The sequence below is a fragment of the Hemitrygon akajei genome, chromosome 2 (genome assembly GCF_048418815.1).
Source record: "Hemitrygon akajei chromosome 2, sHemAka1.3, whole genome shotgun sequence".
NCBI lineage: Eukaryota > Metazoa > Chordata > Chondrichthyes > Myliobatiformes > Dasyatidae > Hemitrygon > Hemitrygon akajei.
The window spans coordinates 106,059,445-106,077,364 of record NC_133125.1 but is presented as its reverse complement, the minus strand read 5'-3'; the positions used below and the strand labels follow the sequence as shown (position 1 = coordinate 106,077,364).

General features: G+C 41.4%; 1 protein-coding gene across 8 annotated transcripts in view; it reads left to right on the top strand.

Annotated features, from left to right (window-relative positions):
* The window catches only part of gli2a (GLI family zinc finger 2a), a 510,119-nt gene that overhangs the window by 481,898 nt on the left and 10,301 nt on the right, over nt 1–17,920 (top strand). For all 8 annotated transcript variants that reach the window (XM_073026911.1, XM_073026859.1, XM_073026885.1 and 5 more), the window contains one exon: nt 15,793–16,074. In XM_073026911.1, the coding sequence (XP_072883012.1) occupies nt 15,793–16,074 (282 nt within the window). The remainder of the gene's footprint in view (nt 1–15,792; nt 16,075–17,920) is intronic.

The following is a 17,920-nucleotide window of genomic DNA, read 5'->3' as shown; positions in this document are numbered from 1 at the left end:
AAAATTACAGCATTTTCTGTTTTAATTGCGATACGTTGTTTGAGAAGAATAACTTACATTCACTCCTCCAATTCACCTTTTGACTTGTCTTGGAAATGTATCACTGTCCCTTCAGCTTGATAGAGCATAGGCCCTGTAGCTTCTTCCCAACAAATTTGTGGAAGTATTTCTATCAAGCAGATTACTGAGGATCAAGCTAATCATCCTCCTTCTCAGGGGGACAGTTGCTGACTGTTCCAGTAACACCCACATCCTGCAAATGAAGAGGAAGGTTGAGCAGTATTTTTAGAATTGTGCTCTTGCTCTCAATCTCCACTGTCCCCTGACTCCCTGGTGAGATTCCTCTCAGTGTCTCAGAGAGTGGAGAAAGGGTAGGGAACAAAGCAGTAAGGCCTCCTGCTCAGCTTAATGACCAAGTGCATCGAGACATCATTCAGTTGGCTACTAATCCACTTTGATGTCATCCAGTCAGGGGTGCCGTGGTTACATAGCAGTTTGCCCATTGGTATTACATAGCATGGTTTGGAGTTCAAAGTTCAATCCCAGCATCCTCTGTAAGGAGTTTGTATATCCCCCTTGCAATGAGCTCCAGTTTTCTCCCAAAGTCCAAAGACATACTGGTAGGTAGGTTAATTGATCATTGTAAATTGTCCCACGATTAAGTTAGGGTTAAGTTGGGGTTGCTGGGCAGGGCCCATTCCTTGCTGTATCTCTAAATAAATAAATAAATAAAAATAGTCATGGCATCATGCCTACTTAAAACCCAACAAATCTCTTAAATAGCTAGCTCTTGAGTTAGGTTTTAAAAAAAGGTAAAAGGATAGTCTAAGATAGAATTTTGTTCAAGAATAGAATTCTAATGATGGAGTTGAAGTGGCAATAAGAAAGAGGTCTACACTTATTTTTTTCCCCCTCTAGGTTTTGTCTGGGATATCATAATATTGTATTGTTGAAACCTACTAACACTCAAAATGCTGGAGGAACTCAGCAAGTCAGGCAGCATCTATGGAGGGGAATAAACAGTTGACTGTTTGGACCGAATCTCTTCATCAAGACTGGAAACCCACTAAACTGTGGTTTTTCAATGTTGAACTTTGTATCTGAATTTCAGTACTAATGTGCAATTTGTATGCAAGTCACAAACTTTTGTTAAGTTTAGTGCAATTCTAAACCACTTTCCAAACAATAACAGTTTGTGTATCCATAGTATTAACATTACCTTATATAGAAAAATAATTGCTTCAAGTTGAAACTCGTATGTGAGTAAAACTTTCCTGAATTTATAGCTCTTCCCCACAAATTTGTTCCATCATTACACTATAGTTGCAATAACATTGGTCCTGAATCATTTCCACTCTTTCCAAATGCTTATAGTCCTGGATGCTCAAGAGATGTAGTGGCATAGTGGTTAACTTCTGGATGACCTGAAACAAAAAGATAATATAAGTAACAATTAACAAAGAACTGCTGTATTTTCATAAAAACCCATCTAGCTCACTAATGTCTTCCACATTCGAAAACTTCCCATTCTTCCCTGATCTGGTTTGCTTGTGGTTGACTATTAACTGTGCTCTATAATGACTTGTGGACATTAATGGATGGAAACACAGGCCTGGCAAAATGTTTCTGAACAAATATTTTACAATTTAGCGGCCATAGGCCAAAATGTCCAAGTTATATACCATGCCCAAACCTGTACCATGTCACAGCATTTCATAGTTTTTCTGAGAATAGTTGAGGAAAATGGCTGAGGGCCTGGCCAAGAATAAGACTTCTGCACAACATATAACGAACCACTGAATCAAAGTATCGGAAATAAAATCAGCCACTGGTTGTTCTATTACTCCAGGTAACCGGGGAAGGCCCGACTGGTGGTGGAAGTCAAAAGGTCTAATGAAAGGACCCTGTGCCACCCTAAATACTGTGATTCTATAAATTCTCAGTGGAAATTCCAATCAGAGTGGCAACAGTTCTCGGACCTTGTATTCCGGCTGAAACATCCCAGAGTGGACATTTCTAATACTGGGGGGACATAATTGTAAAGTATAGGGGGGGATGTCAGAGGTAAGTTTTTGCTTTACACAGAGAGTGGTGGGTATGCTGAATACCCTGCCAGGGGTGGTGGTAAAGGCAGATGTGATAGAGGCATCTAATAAGCTCTTAGATAGACACATGGATGATAGAAAAATGGAAGGATGTGAGGAAGAGAAGGGTCAGATTAATCTTAGAGTAGGTTAAATGATGGGACGAAGGGCCTATTCTATGCTGTAGTGCTCTATGTTCTATAACCACTAACAATCTGAATTCATAATTGTAAGAGGGAAGTCATCTTATCTACCAGGTCTATGATAGCATTAACGTATTTCAGCTGAAATGCCAAGCACTTCCCTGGGAGAAATTTGACTGCAGAGATCTTTTAGTGTCACACATACTTGTAAAGCAACCTGAAAATGGCCCTTGAAGCATAAATGTGTTGGTATCCCTGACAAAAGCAGTGAGATCAGGACACCAGTTTTTCCTGGATGTGGGTTGTGAGGCAAAGCAGCAGCAAGGTCATGGACCCTGTACAGATTACAGAGGAGGAGGAGTTTGCACTCCTGAGGCAAATTACGGTGGATAGATTCCAGGGCCTGACAACATGTTCCCTCTGACCCTGTGACAGGTTAGTGCAGAAACTGCAGAGGCACTAACAGAGATACTTAAAATGTCTTTGGCAATGAGTGAGGTGCTGGAGGATTGGAGGATATCTAATTCTGTTCTGTTGCTTGAGAAAGGCTCTAAGAATAATCCATTATAGGCTGGTGAGCCTGACATCAGTAATAGGAAAGTAATTGGAAGATATTCTAAGGGACCAGATATAGAAGTACTTAGATAGACAGGTACTTATTAGAGATAGTCACCATGGATTTGTGCATGGTAAGTCATGACTAATCAATCTTATCCAGGAAAAATGATGAAGGCAAGTCAATGGATATTGTCTACACTGACTTCAGCAAGGTCTTCGACAAGGTCCCACATGGGAGGTTGGTCAAGAAGGTTTGGTCACTTGACAGTCAAGATGGGGTAGTAAATTGAATTAGACATTGGCTTTACAGAACAAACCAGGGAGTGGTAGCAGATGGTTGCCCCTCTGACTGGAGGTCTGTGACAAGCGGTGTGTCACAGGGATCAGTACTGGGCCCACTGTTGTTTCTCTTCTGTATCAGTGATCCAGCAAATTTGGATCAGCAAATGTGCAGATGTCACCAAGATTGGCATGTAGTGGACAGCAAGAGAGACTATCAAAGCTTGCAAAGGGTTATGGATCAGCTGGAAAGATAGGCTGAAAAATGTCAGATGGATTTAATGCAAATTAGTGTGAGGAGTGGCACTTTGGGAGGAGCAACCAGCGTAGGTCTTACACAGTGAGCGGTAGGGCACTGAGGAGTGTGGAAAAGCAGAGAGATCTGGGAATACAGATCCATAATTCCTTGAAAGTGGTGTCACAGCTAGATAGGGTTGTAAAGAAAGTTTTTGGGACATTGGCTTCCATGAGTACAGGAGTTGGGATGTTTGGTTGAAATTGTATAAGAGGCCATTGACTATTGTGTCCAGTTTTGGTCACCTACCTACAGGAAAAATGTAAATAAGATTGAATGAGTGCAGAGAAAATTTACAAAGGCATTGCTGGAAGTTGAAGACCTGAGTTAAATGGAGAGGTTGAATAGGTTCGGTCTTTATTCCCTATAACGTAAAAGACTGAGAGGAGATTTGACAGAGATATACAAAATTATGAGGGGTATAGATAGGGTAAATGCAAGCAGGTTTTTTCCACTGAGGTTGTGTGAGACTACAACTAGAGGTCATGGGTTAAGGGTGAAATGTTTAAGGGGAACTTCTTCACCCAGAGGGTGGTGAGAGTGTGGAATGAACTGCCAGCACAAGTGATGGATGTGGGGTTGATTTCAACATTTAACAGAAATTTAGATAAGTACAGTGTATGAAGGGCTATGGTGCCGGTGCAGGTCGATGGATCTAGGCAGATTAATAGTTTACATGGACTAGATGGGCCAAATGGTCTGTTTCTGTGCTGTAGTGTTCCATCTCTATGTGCCTTAGAGCCAGGTTAACATTTCAGGAACTGAAGACAGGAAACCGAGTTGATTTTACCCAGGGGTAGTGAGGCCATTTGTGGAAGAACTTCTGTCACCCACAGCCAAGGTTAGCATCACCAAGGGATCAAATCTGGAACCTTCCTCAGTAATTGCTTCCAATCGTTGATAACGCGCAATCATGCCTTCTTGCAATTTCCCCTCAAGGAAAAGAGAACTGAAGAACAGGCTCCCATTATAGCTTAAAAAGCCATTTTTACTAGTGTGATGGTCTGCTGATATTTGCTCAATTATTCTGCACGAGAATAAAGAAAGATTGCATCAACAGACCATAATGAATGTACCAGGTTTACTAATTTTGCTGGAATTTATTGTGAAACTGCAGTTCTGTTTTTCTTGTAAGCGGCAGCATGTTAATCACCTCATCTGGGAATTGGATGGAATGATAGAGTGGCCCTCCAAAACACATGAAGTTTGGAGTTTTAAAGTTTTCTTCACTTTTACTTTCTAGGTGTCCTTGGATCACTTGCCAATGCTAGCTTGAGAAAGTATGTACATAGCCAAATTCTAGGTCTCCTATTACAGACACTTTTTCAGATGACTGCTTGTAGGTCCAAAAGAGGTGAGATTTATTGGGAAATGTATCAGCAGCACTTAATACGAAGAAAGAATGATGCACATCAGCATGTGCCCTTCTCTTCAGCAGGATTCTAGTGGGACATTATAAGGCAAAAAAAAAATGAATGAATTAAAACAACTGCTGTAATTCTCTCTTTTTAAAATTAAACTCAGTGGCCACTTTATTAGGTATACCTGTACTCGTGTTCATTCTTGTCAGCCGATCACGTGGCAGCAACTCAATCCATAAAACCATGCAGACATGGTCAAGTTGTTGTTCAGACCAAGCATCAGAATGGGAGAGAAATGGCATCTTGACTTTAACCATGGAGTGATTGTTGGTGCCAGAAGGGGGTGGTATGAATATCTCAGAAACGGCTGATTGGGATTTTCACATACAACTGTCTCGAGAATTTACAGTGAATGGTGCGAAAACGAAAAAAACATCCAGTGGGCAGCAGTTCTGTGGGTGAAAATGCCTTCTTAATGAGAGAATAACCAGATTGGTTCAAGCTGACAGGAAGGTGACAGAAACTCAAACAACCACACATTACAACAGTGGCGTGCAGAAGAGCATCTCTGAACACACTGCACTTGAACCATGAAGTGGTTGGGCAGTAGCAGCAAAAGACCATGTATATATACTCAAAGGCCACTTTATTAGATAGAAGGGGTATCTAATAAAGTGGTCACTGAGTGTATACTTTAGTTTCTACTTTCCTGTTCTGTGTCCACATTCTCTGTCTCTAACCCCCATACATTGTATCCAGTATCATTTCACTTCTGGTCACCTTAGTCATGTTGGCCTTTCCTGAGTAGCAGTGCCAACGCATTTGGCTTGTGGCCGCCGAACAGAATCTAGTTACAGAGCTGAGATGCTTTTGGAAATATTAACACAATTTGCAAGTTATGTTCAATTATCTATAGTACACTTTAAAAACAAGATCTGTAGACATTACGAAAATATTCTTAAAACTTGTCTTTCTTTAGGAATTGAGAAGGTGCAGTTATTCTTCTTGCAGTGAAATGTGTTGCATATTATCTGTTATTGCATGGGTAATTGAAAATGCAAAGCACGTCTGCCCGACCGTAATTCATAAGGATAACGTCCTTTGAAGATTGCAGTATCAAGCCACAATGGTTCAGAATTGTTTCTATGGAGCCTACAAACCATTCCTGCTCCTTCCTGCCTTCTGTGAGTAAATTACAACTGACCATCTGGGTGCATCTGCAGTTGGCCTGTCTGTTGTATCTGAGCAGATTGTGTATGTTGGAATGCATGGGTTTTTTCCAGGTCCTCCTGTTTCCTCGCACAGTCCAAAGACGGACCGGGTAGGTGAATTGGTTATTGTAAATTGTACCGTGATTAGGCTGTGGTTAAATCAGGGTTGCCAGGGGCTGCCAGGTGGCACATCTCGCAGGGCCAGGAGGGCCTACTCCAGGCTGTATCTCCAAATAAAATTAATACCCTCATCAAATGCAGCATTTAAGAGGCATCTAAACAAGATATGAACAGGGAGAAAATGGAGAGATATAGACCATTAACAGATAGGATTAGTTCGGATTGATCATGTGTTCGGGATCTCTAAGGTACCTTTGATGATGGGCACTGTGGGCTGAAGGACCTGTTAGTGTGTTGTACTGTTCTGTGGTCTATGTTTCCCATGTGTGTCACCCTCAATGAGGTGAAAGCACTCAGTGGATCAGAGAAAAGGGATGGGATTGGTGAATGAGGGCTGATGGGCAGGGTAGAAAAGAACAAAATGGAAAACGTGTGATGGGTGAATTGGAGTTGTGGTTAAGTGACAGAAGGGATGATGATACAAGTTAATAGGGGTGTTATTAAAGTAATACCTGGGTCTAGGCTAGGGTGTGTCTGATAGCAGAACCATTAACAGCACCTGTTATCGGGCAAGTGGAAGCAGCACTGATTCTTTACTATTTTTGAATTCATTGTTTTGCCCATCGGCTATTGGTGCATGGGATATCATTCCCTGAGCTACAGTGTGCTTCACCATGGAAATGACTTCTTTTGAGATTTAACAAGTCACCAAGTTTCATGATTTAATTCATTAATTTCTCCGGATGCAACCTGTTTAGAGAAAATCGTTGGCTTGAAACAAGTACAGTCGCCCCTCCTTATCCGCGGGTTCCGCATGCGCGGATTCAAACAACCGCGGATCGGGAAAACCCGGAAGTTCTCTCTCCAGCACTTGTTATTTGAGCATGTACAGACTATTGTTTCTTGTCATTATTCCCTAAGCAATACAGTATAACAACTATTTACATACATTCACATTGTATTAGGTACTATAAGTAATGATTTAAGAGTACAGGCAGTCCCCGGGTTATGCACGAGTTCCGTTCCTGAGTCTGTCTTTAAGTCGGATTTGAAGTCAGAACAGGTACATCTGGTATTATTTAGCGTCAGTTAGTCAAACGTTTGTCTTAGTATATAGTATACATTTTACATTTCTATGCATATAAAACACTTAAGAAATGTATGTATTTCAATAATTAAACCAATGCATTGCTTAGTAATAATTGTAGCTTTCATCGGGGCAATGCCTTTCACATGCTCTATTAAAATTGTTCCGATCATTGACCGATTGTAGCCTAACGCTTTTCCAATGACCGATGGCGTTTCACCTCTTTCCGATCGCTTTATTATTCCACCTTATTTTCAATCATGATCATGAGCGAAACACTGCGGTTTCAGAGCTGCGCCTGCTCTTAAAGTCCACCGCACCGAGACAGGTTAAATAAGTTCCAGGGTTCCGCTGGGTCCTATAGACCAACCGCATTGGTCAGGCTAAATAAGGGACTTGAGCATCTGCATTTTTTGGTATCCGCTGGGGTTCTCGGAACCAATCCCCCGCGGATAGGAAGGGCCGACTGTATTAAAAGATGTTGTTATTGGATCCAAGATTCAGGATTGATTAATGTCATTTCCTGCACACAAGTGAACAAAAGAACAAAATAATTTTTACTCCAGATCTGATGCAGCACAAAAAAAGCACAAAAGCTTAACACAATTACAATAATAAAAATAAACACACAAGAAATACTTAAAATAGCTTATACACATAAATTGTCCATAAAATAATGCTAGGCTGTACATAAGGTGACTAATAGGAAATAATAAAGTAGTGGTGGAGTTAGTAGGTGGAGGTGTTGATCAGCCTTACTGCTTGGGGAAAGTAACTGTTTTTGAGTCTGGTGGTTCTGGTAGCATAGTGGCTAATACAACGCTTTACAGCACAGGTGACCCGGGTTCAATTCCCACCACTGTCTATAATGAGTTTGTATGTTCTCCACATGATTGTGTGGGTTTCCCTCCACAGTCCCAAGGCGCACCAGTTGGTAGGTTAATAGGCCCATGATTAGTTAGGATTAATTCTGGGGATTGCTGGGCAGCATGGCTTGAAGGACCAGAAAGGCCTATTCTGTGCTGTATAAATAAATAAAACTAATCACAGGGTTGTAAATGGTGACATATATGTACTTTGATAATAAATTTACATTGAACTTTGAACATGTTCATTAATGCAAATACCTAATCAGCTAATCATGTGGCAACAACTTAATGCACAAAAGCATGGAAATGTGGTCAAGAGGTTCAGTTGTTGTTCAGACCAAACATCAGAAAGGAGAAGAAATGTGATGTCAATGACTTTGACTGCGGAATAATTGAAGGTGCTGGATGGGGTAGTTTGGGTATCTCAGAAACAGTTGATCTCCTGGAATTTTCATGCACAACAGTCTCTAGAGTTTACAGAGAATGGTGTGAGAAACAAAATGCATCCAGTTCTGTGGGCAAAAATGCCTTGTTATGAGAGAGGTCAGAGGAGAATGGCCAGAGTGGTTCAAGCTGACAGGATAGCAACAGTAACTCAAGTCACCACAACATTACAACTGTAGTGTGCAGAAGAGCATCTCTGAACGCACAACATGTCAAACCTTGAAGTGGATGGGCTACAGCAGCAGAAGACCACGAACATACACTTGGTGAGCATTTTATGAGTGGATATAGCCACAAGGCAGTGGAGGTTTGGGATCAGAGTTTTCCTTCTCCTAGATGAGCTGCCAACCACAGCTGATGAGCCCCATCTGCCCGAAGCGACTGGTTTGAAGGCGCCAGTAACCTGCACTTAACTCTTTTTTTTGTTAGTAGAACCGGTTCCACCAGACTTCATTGCTAAGCCACATGTGAAGGCCAGGAGCTGGAATTGGTGAGGCTATTTGAGTCACACACCACTGAGAACATTTCATAGTCTGTATGTAAAAGGGAGCTAAATACATCAGACTAAAATATAATTTCACTTACAAGTTGTTGTGAGGGAAAGAATACTGAAGGCAAAAACAATTAAATAGGGATGTGGATTGTGCTAGGGAACCGTAGACAGAAGTGGAGACATGGAATACAGCAGCAAAGACATCCAAGTTTCAGGAACTTCACTAATAAAGTTACAGTGTGTAATGTAACATACAGCCTTGTTGTAATAGAAATTTGGATTGACTGTTAGACCCCTCTGACTGCTTTCACCTCACCTTTCTCTCTTGGGAAACATTGACAATACTCGAACAGGCCCTTCAGCCCACAGTGCCCATCATCAAAGGTACATCAGAGGTTCTGAATGCATGTTCAGTCCAAACTAATCCTATCTGCCTGCACGTGTTCTACTGTATACCCTTCCATTTTTTCCCCCTGTTCTTGCCCCTATTCTGTAATCAGGACCTACTCTGCTACTTAATGAAGTCTTCTTGCCTCCACCATTATGTTATCAAAATGTAGTTTTGTTAGTAATTTCGTCAACTGAGAATGTACCCAGTTCATGCTCGGGCAGATCATCTTCGATTGGTCTCCTGCTATGCACCAGTTTTTAATAAATCACCCGTTACCTTGAGCACCAACACCGTGTGATCTGTCAGCTTCCTCCGACACGAGTCAAAACCTGTAATTTTCTTTCATCGTTCAATGACTGAAAGTTGATCTGGTCTGAGGAATGGAAAAACAGGAAAGCAACCCATTAGGTTCCGCTGATGCTGCCGTCATGACAAGCCGCTTACAAAGGGATTGGAATGGAGTGGCAGAGTACTGCTCTGCTTACACTCTAGACTTCCCTCAGTTGCCAGTGGCTTTTAGTTCTGCCGTCTGTTACCCACATGCACTGAACTACAAACCAAGCATTCCTATCTCCTCAGCTGTAATTGCCATCATCAAGGGGAGGTTTTTTTAAAACGCTTGGATAAGAAATATTCACTTCCAAAACATCCCACAGAGTGGCTAAGCTTTATGAGACCAAATGAGGCACTAAACTCCATTTCTCTTTTCCATTTGTCTGTGCTGGCTCTCTCACTTCAAGTGCCTTGTTTGCTGTTTACAGAAAGACTATTTCCAGAGAACTGATTGACCTTAATTTGATCACTATAAAACTGACGGGCCATGTGTAAGCTGTTTCTTCTGAGAATGAAAGCACTCAAGAGCCTGTAAAGTTGTGCAGGCATTGCAGCAGACGTTGTCAGAGGCTCAAGATGAGCAGTGACTCAGCCGGCTACTTGGATTGGACTCAATACAGACTTAGAAGTCAGAAAGCAAGATAGAACTCTGCAGATGTAAGTCCAAAAGCCAGACAGAAACCGCTGGAAATACTCAGCAGGCAAAGCAGTGTCTGTGGAGAATGAAGAAGCTATTGAATACTGGCACTGTAGGTTATAGGCTATGAGGTCAGAATCAGAGAGCAGAAGTTTGCAACCAAGAAAGCAATTAGGGATCAGCATAATTCATGTGGCAAAAGTGTCAGGGAACAAAGCCACTGGGTTTAAGCAGGTAACGATGTGAACCCTGAGTGCAAAACCACAGGGCCTGATTGTAAAACTAAGAGGTTTCAAACAGGACATATCAAATTCAACTTCTTAAGTCCCAGAAATGTGGGATCAAATTTCAGTAAAGAAGATGAATACCATCTAATTCAACTCTTCCAAATTCTTTGGAGCTGACTAATATTACAACTCTCTAATCTTACTTCGATCCTGTACAGTAACCCCACGCACCCCCCAACACCAGACGGTGATGTAGCCAGTCAGAATGCTCTCCACAGTACATCTGTAGAAATTTGTGAGTGTTTTTGGAGATATTCCAAACCTTCTCAAACACCTAATGAATTATAGCCACCATCTTGCCTTCCAGGGGAAGCTAGAATCATCTCCTCTTCCAACTGGGGTGCTGGGTTCAGTATTTTTTTCTTTCCTATAGATCCTCAGTGCCACATATGGGCCAGCCTTTTACTCAAAGAGTTCAAATGTTCAAAGATTCAGTTAATATCACATTATATACAACTCTGAGATTCATCTTCTCCAGAAAGCCAGGAAACGAAGAAAACCAAGGAGGTCATTCAGAGAGAAACAGCCACCCCCGCACAAAAAAAAGGCAGTGGCCATTTACCCCTATCAGGGGATCTGGTTCACGAGCACCAGGTTTACAAGGTTATGAGAGGCACAGATAGGGTGGACAGGGAGTATCTGTTTCCCAGGGTTGAAATGCCTAATACCAGAGGCCATGCATTGAAGGTGAGAGGGGGGTAGGTTCAAAGGGGTAAGTTTTTAACTCACTCTGGAATCCTGGTGTGGTGGTAGAGTTCCGACGCCTGGACAGCTGGTCCAGGGAGCGAGGTTGGATCTCTCTGGGCATCGAGGGGAGAGGTCGGGGCCCAGACGGGGAACACCCGGTGCTTGTTGAACTGGCCCAGGTGCGAAAGGAAAATATTGAAGATTGCCCACGGCTTTGGGAAAGTGACTCCATCAAGGACTTAAGTGAATCTCAAATAAGGTATTCTAATTTCCAGCCAGACGCACTTGTGATGTACCAAAGCTCACTGAAATATCTGTTAATAATAGCAGTTTGATATTTATAGAAGACCTTTAGCAGACAATCAATGATTGCATTCAGATTTTTTTTGTTGAAATACAAATATATCTTTCAATACAGTCACCGAGTTATTATTCCAGTGTGCACTGATCATGGTTCCTGGATGTCAGGTCATCTGAGGAACTATCCTGGACCCAACCTATTGATGCAGCTATAAAGAAGGCAAGACAGCAGCTATATTTAATTAGAAATTTGAGGAGATTTGGTATGTCACCAAAACCACTCACATATTTTTACGGATGTACCATGGAGAGCATTCCAGCTGGCTGCATCACCATCTGGTATGGGAGGGGTATTACTGCACAGGATTGAAGTAAACTGCAGAGTTGCAAAATTAGCCAGCTCCATCTAGTCTCCATAGAATCCAGGGCACCTTCAAGGAGCAAAAAGGTGGCATCCATCATTAGGAACCCCCATCACCCAGAATATGCCCTCTTATCATTGTTACCATCAGGTAGGAGGTACAGAAGCCTGAAGACACATACTGAACAATTCAGGAACAGCTTCATCCCCTCTGCCATCCAACTTCCGAATGGACATTGAACCATGAACACTACCTCGCTACTTTTATTTCTGTTTTTGCACTACTTATTTAATGTAACTATTTCATATATATACTTATTGTAATTCACAGTTTTTTGTCTCCTTATCATGTATTGCAACATATAGCTACTTTAAAGTTAACAAATTTAATGACACATGCCAATGATGTTAAACCTGAATCTGATTCTGATCATGCATTACTTTTGAACCATTTAAAAAAAATTATTACACTTATTTTGGATGCTAGTGTAATACAGATCGTCTACATATAACTCGGGATCCAAGTAATTCTTCATTGCCACGCAGCTGGTCTTTACACGTGAGTTGTAGATGTGTCACTACCTGCACTCACCTTGATGATTTTTTCAATTTATGTATCTTGCATTCCATAGATTCCATTTAATCTTCATCATAAGGCTCACATTCAGAACATTTTTGGATGTCTCCCAAAAGTCCAAGTGAATCTCAAATGAATAGCCTTATTTCCCTGGACCAGTTCTTTCTGTAAGAATTTCCATTAGTTAGCAATGCTGCATCACAGTGCCAGCAAGCTGCATTCAACCCTAATCCTAGTTGTCTGGAGCTTGTATGTTCCCCCTTGATAGCGTAGCTTTCCCTCAGATTCTCTGGTTTCACTAAATGTTCCAAAGACACACTGGTTGGAAGATACTGTAAGTTCATCATCGTCATTATGTACCGTGTCGTAAGATGTGGGCAATCTTGGTCTCATGATTGTGATTGTTCTTGGCAAATTTTTCTACAAAAGTGGTTTGCCATTGCCTTCTTCTGGGCAGTGTCTTTACAAGACGGTGACCCCAGCCATTATCAATACTCTTCAGGGCTTGTCTGCCTGGCATCAGTGGTCAAATAACCAGGACTTGTGATATGCGCCAGCTGCTCATATGACCATCCACCACCTGCTCCCTCCCCACGGCTTCACGTGACTCTGATCGGGGGAGGGGGTGGGGCTAAGCAGGTGCTATACCTGACCTAAGGATCACCTGCAGGCTAGCGGAAGGAAGGAGCACCTTACACCTCCTTTGGTAGAGATGTATCTCCACCCCGCCACCTAGAGTATAAGTTCCCCTAATCAAAACTCTATGTTATGAAACATTGGCTTTGTTTCCCTTTCCGTGGATGCGCCTGACCATTTGAATATTTCTATTATTGAATTTTCTGTTTTCTTTCCGATTTCCAGAATCCGCAATTGTTTTTCATTTTCAATTCTTAAACCGCAGTGCTTCAGTGGTACTGATATTTGCCTTCTTAGATACCGTAAGCTTTTAAACTCCAAACCAATGGATCGCATTTCATACACTTTTGATACATGTGCTTTGCACTACCAGCCTATTTGGGAAGAAAAATGGAAATAAACAATTTCTGTTAATTGACCGTTAGATTTATGCCTGTTTATTTCCCTTGCATGCAGATAACCAGTCTGTGTGGGGGAAGAAAACTCAACTAAGTGCTAATACTGTGACAGATGATTATGCATAGAAATTCACTCTGATTATCAGCTTTTCTTCAGGAAGAGTGGCCAGCCAGCTAAGGCATTAGATCGCATTTTCCATGGTTGTGACTTCTCTGAACAGAATTAGTTGTGGTGGGTGACACCTATACTTGAGGTGCCTGAATAAGCTACAAAACCACCACTGATATGAAAGTAAAACTGTCTCGCTTGGAGACAAGAAAACACAGCAGAGAGGTGGAGCGCACACAATTATGACGATAATTCAAAAGCTGAGAGAAAAATAAACAACTCTAAAGTGATCTAATGACATGAATAAATGTTGGAGCATTATTGGAAATGAGGTAGAACGTTTGCTGATCCATTAACAAAAATAGTCATGCATCAATATAGTCCTTTCTAAATCGACTAAGAGGTTTTCCAGAACTCTTGACAGAAATTGATGTTTACTCCCTGTTGTAGGGAACACAGCAGCCAGTTGATACTGTACTTAGCAAACAAAAACCTTCCATAGAGCTGGGAGTCTATTTCATAAAAGATACTTGCCAGAATAAGATGAGTAAATCCCTCAGAACAATGCACTCTCTCAGTAACGCACTAGGCCGCCAATCTAATTTTTACCTTCAAGACTCTTTTAACCCCCACAACCTTCTGGCGCAGAGATAAGAGTACCACCCAACTGAGTCTCAGCTACCAACTAAAGAACAAGAATTTATTCTGGCCCAGGGAACAGCATTGCCCTGCTAATGCATGCTTAGGCCTCATTTATAACCCCACTCTCTCACTTGCGTAAGATCAGCAGCTTCTCTCTCTGACTCCCATATTAGTCAGGTGGATCTATGAACCTCTCTCAAGCTCCCTGTTGCTTTCAAAAGTTACCTATACAGCTGTTTTTCTTTAATCTTCAACAAACAAAATTTTCCTGATCCCTAACCATGCTCAGGACTTGAGTTTTGTGTCATTTCTCAGAAGAATAATAGATGTGTAAAATAAGCTGTCAGGCAAGGATAATTAACAAAAAAATGTAATTCAAAGCACAATATGACATGTTCCAAAAAGCTATGGGCAAAAAGCGATCATATAAACTCGATGGGTTGTTGAGCTAGATAAATACTTGTTTTCCTGAAGCATTATGTTTACCAGTGGGAAGTTATACAGCATAGAAATAGACCATCTATGCTAGCGCTTTTTATTTTAATGGATTCACAGCATATGCAAATCTCCAGCAATGCCAGCATTTATTCTCTATCTTTCATTGACTTACGAACTGAGGAGACAGTTAAAATGAATCTCATTGGTGGACCTGTAGTCACATGTCACAGCTAAGATGAATGTCATCGGTGGGTCTGTTGACACATATAGGCCAGATAAGGATGGCAGGTTTCCAAAGGGCATTAATGTACCAGATGGATTTTATGAAAATTTGCAGTGGTTCATAGTCACTATTACCGAAATTTGCTGTTTCTTCCCAATTCCAATCTTATTTAATTACTTGTACTAAATTCCTTAGCCTTTGCATTGGAATTCAAACTTGTATTTCTGAATCAATGGTTGGACTCAGGGACCTTTTTTGAACTGCTTCCAAAATCTTTAATTTGTTATCAAGTACAGATGTTGGCTAATAATATGTTTTACTGTATGAGAAGGTTTTTTTTTCCTTTTTCTTTCTTTACCAAACAGCTTTTCTTGGTCGTGCATTTAGATTTTATTTTTTGTAAAATAGAATTATTACTTTTCAATATTATGAGTCAATTTAATTTACATGAATATGGGGTAATGAGACTATAAGTGTGATTCACATATATTGTAATTGATACATGATATACATCCTCCTATACTCTGTATCCTTTTTTGTAAGAAATCAATAGAAATATTGAAAAAGAAAGGACTCCAAGTGTTAGTCGAGTAACTTAATGTCTCCCAGCTCATTCAATCTCAATGTACTTCAGTTCCTCTCTTCCTCCTTTGGCTTCTTCACAAATACATCATTCACCTTTGCCTCAATAATTCCACGTGGCAGCAAGCTCCACCTTCTGATCACTGATGAAATAAAAGCATTTCTTCTGAATCAAATAGTGCTGAATATCTTAGATCTGTGACCTCTATATTTGTCCTTTACTGATGCTACACATTCCCTTTCACAGAAACCCTACGTTTGTAAAATTCCCGGATGCACCAAGAGGTACACAGACCCAAGCTCGTTGAGGAAACACGTGAAAACCGTGCACGGGCCGGAGGCCCACGTGACGAAAAAGCATCGCAATGACGTGCACCCGAGGCCCCCACCGCCCAAAGAGCCTAGTGACCACGATGCAGCCATTGGCCACAGTAACAGAGTGTCTGAAGGGAAGGGCGAAGCGAACAGCACCAGTGGAGGCCCGGAGGACAGCCTGCAAGTGAAAACCATCAAAACTGAAAACTCTGTGGTAAGAGCATTGAAACATTAACTAGTGACAAATTGCAAAGGTAACATGACATCTAGTTGTAGCGCTCCATGTATTTAGATTTGTGAATGAAAAGATTATTATCATAAAATTATTACTCACAGAATGAGACTTGTTGAGCCTGTGAATGTTAATTGATGATAATAAAAAAAGAAAATATGATCAGTCAGGATACAACAGCAGAGTAATATATATTGCAAAAAAGGTTCATTACTCTTTGTTAACAGTATTAGGATGATGTGATTTACTGCTTCTATTTAACTGAGGTTTGCAATCTTACTCTGTCATATTATAGTTTTGACATTACAACCCATACCAGAAGGGACTGGAAAGGTTTCTAATTGTAAAGCCAAGGGTCTGGATATAAAGTCTATCCTGCACCACAGCTCAAGATAACCAAAGTCAAGCTGATAGATGCACTAACTTTGACCTCCAGTGCACTCCAAACTTCCGCATTGTAAAGCATGGGCAAGCCTGCTGACCCAGGGTGCATTAATAGCCATCACTTCTCTCTGGAACTGCCAGCTGAAGAATCCCGAGCTGTTGGGTTTTCCAGTTGTGCCCTCTTCCTGCTTAGATCTGACTCTGGTTGGGTGAAAGGTTTCGTACTGCACCATGGTGAAGAGTTCCCCTAACACATGCTTAAAGCTGACATGGTCTTGTGCCCGAAAGTGAGAACAGCACAGCACAGGCCCTTCAGCCCCCAATGTTGTGCTGACTTATATAAATCTATTTCACAATCAAACTAATCTTTCCCTCCTATTAGAACCATAACCTTCCATTTTCCTCACATTCATGTGCCTGTCCAAGGGTCTTTTAAATATCCCTATTGTAGCAGCCTCTACTCCCATCCCTGGCAGTGTGTTTCAGGTAATCACCTGCCTGCGTAAGGAAAACCTGCCTCTGACATTCCACCTGAATTTTTCTACAGTCTCCTTGAATGAACATCCTCTGGTGCTTGCCACTGTCACTAAGGGGGGAGAAAAGGTGCTGGCTGCTTATGCTCCTCATAATTTTATACACCTCTACCAAGTCCCCTCTCATTCTTCTGTTGCTAAGAGAAGCACCCAATCTCACTCAATCTTTCCTCATAAGAAATGTTTGAATCCAGGCAACTTCTTGGTAAATCACCTCTGCATCCTCCCTAAAGATTCCACATCCTTCCTATAATGAAGTGACTAGAACCGAACAAAATACTCTAAGTACAATCTAAGCAAAGTTTTATACAGCTGTAACATTAACCTGAGGCTCTTGACCTCAGTCCTCCTACTAATGAAAACCAACACACCATACGCCTTCTTAACCACCTTATCAACCTGGTTGGCAAATTTGAGAGATCTATGCATCTGGACCTCAAAATTTCTATGTTCCTCCACACTCCTATGAATAAAACATACGATATAAGAGAAGAATTAGGACATTCCACCCATCGAGTCTGCTTCACTATTCCATCGTGGCTGATTTATTATCTCTCTCAACTCCATTCTCCTGGCTTCTCTCCTTAACCTTCGACACCCTTACTAATCAAGAAGCTGTCTACGTCTGCTTTAAATATATCCAATGACTTGACCTTCACAATTCCACAGATTCACCACCATCTGTCTAAAGAAATTCCTCATCATCTCTGTTCTGAAAGAACATCCTTCTGTTCTGAGTCCGTGCCTCTGGTCCTCGACCATTAGCCATGTGCTCTGCCTTCAAGTTTGAAGGATATCCAAGCTCAGAGCTAGAAAGACTCAAAAAAGAACAGTTTCTGATCCTATCAAAAAGAAATGGGGTTTCTCCATGGCATTTCATGCCAGTCCTTTGGTGACCCTCTAACTGCAGA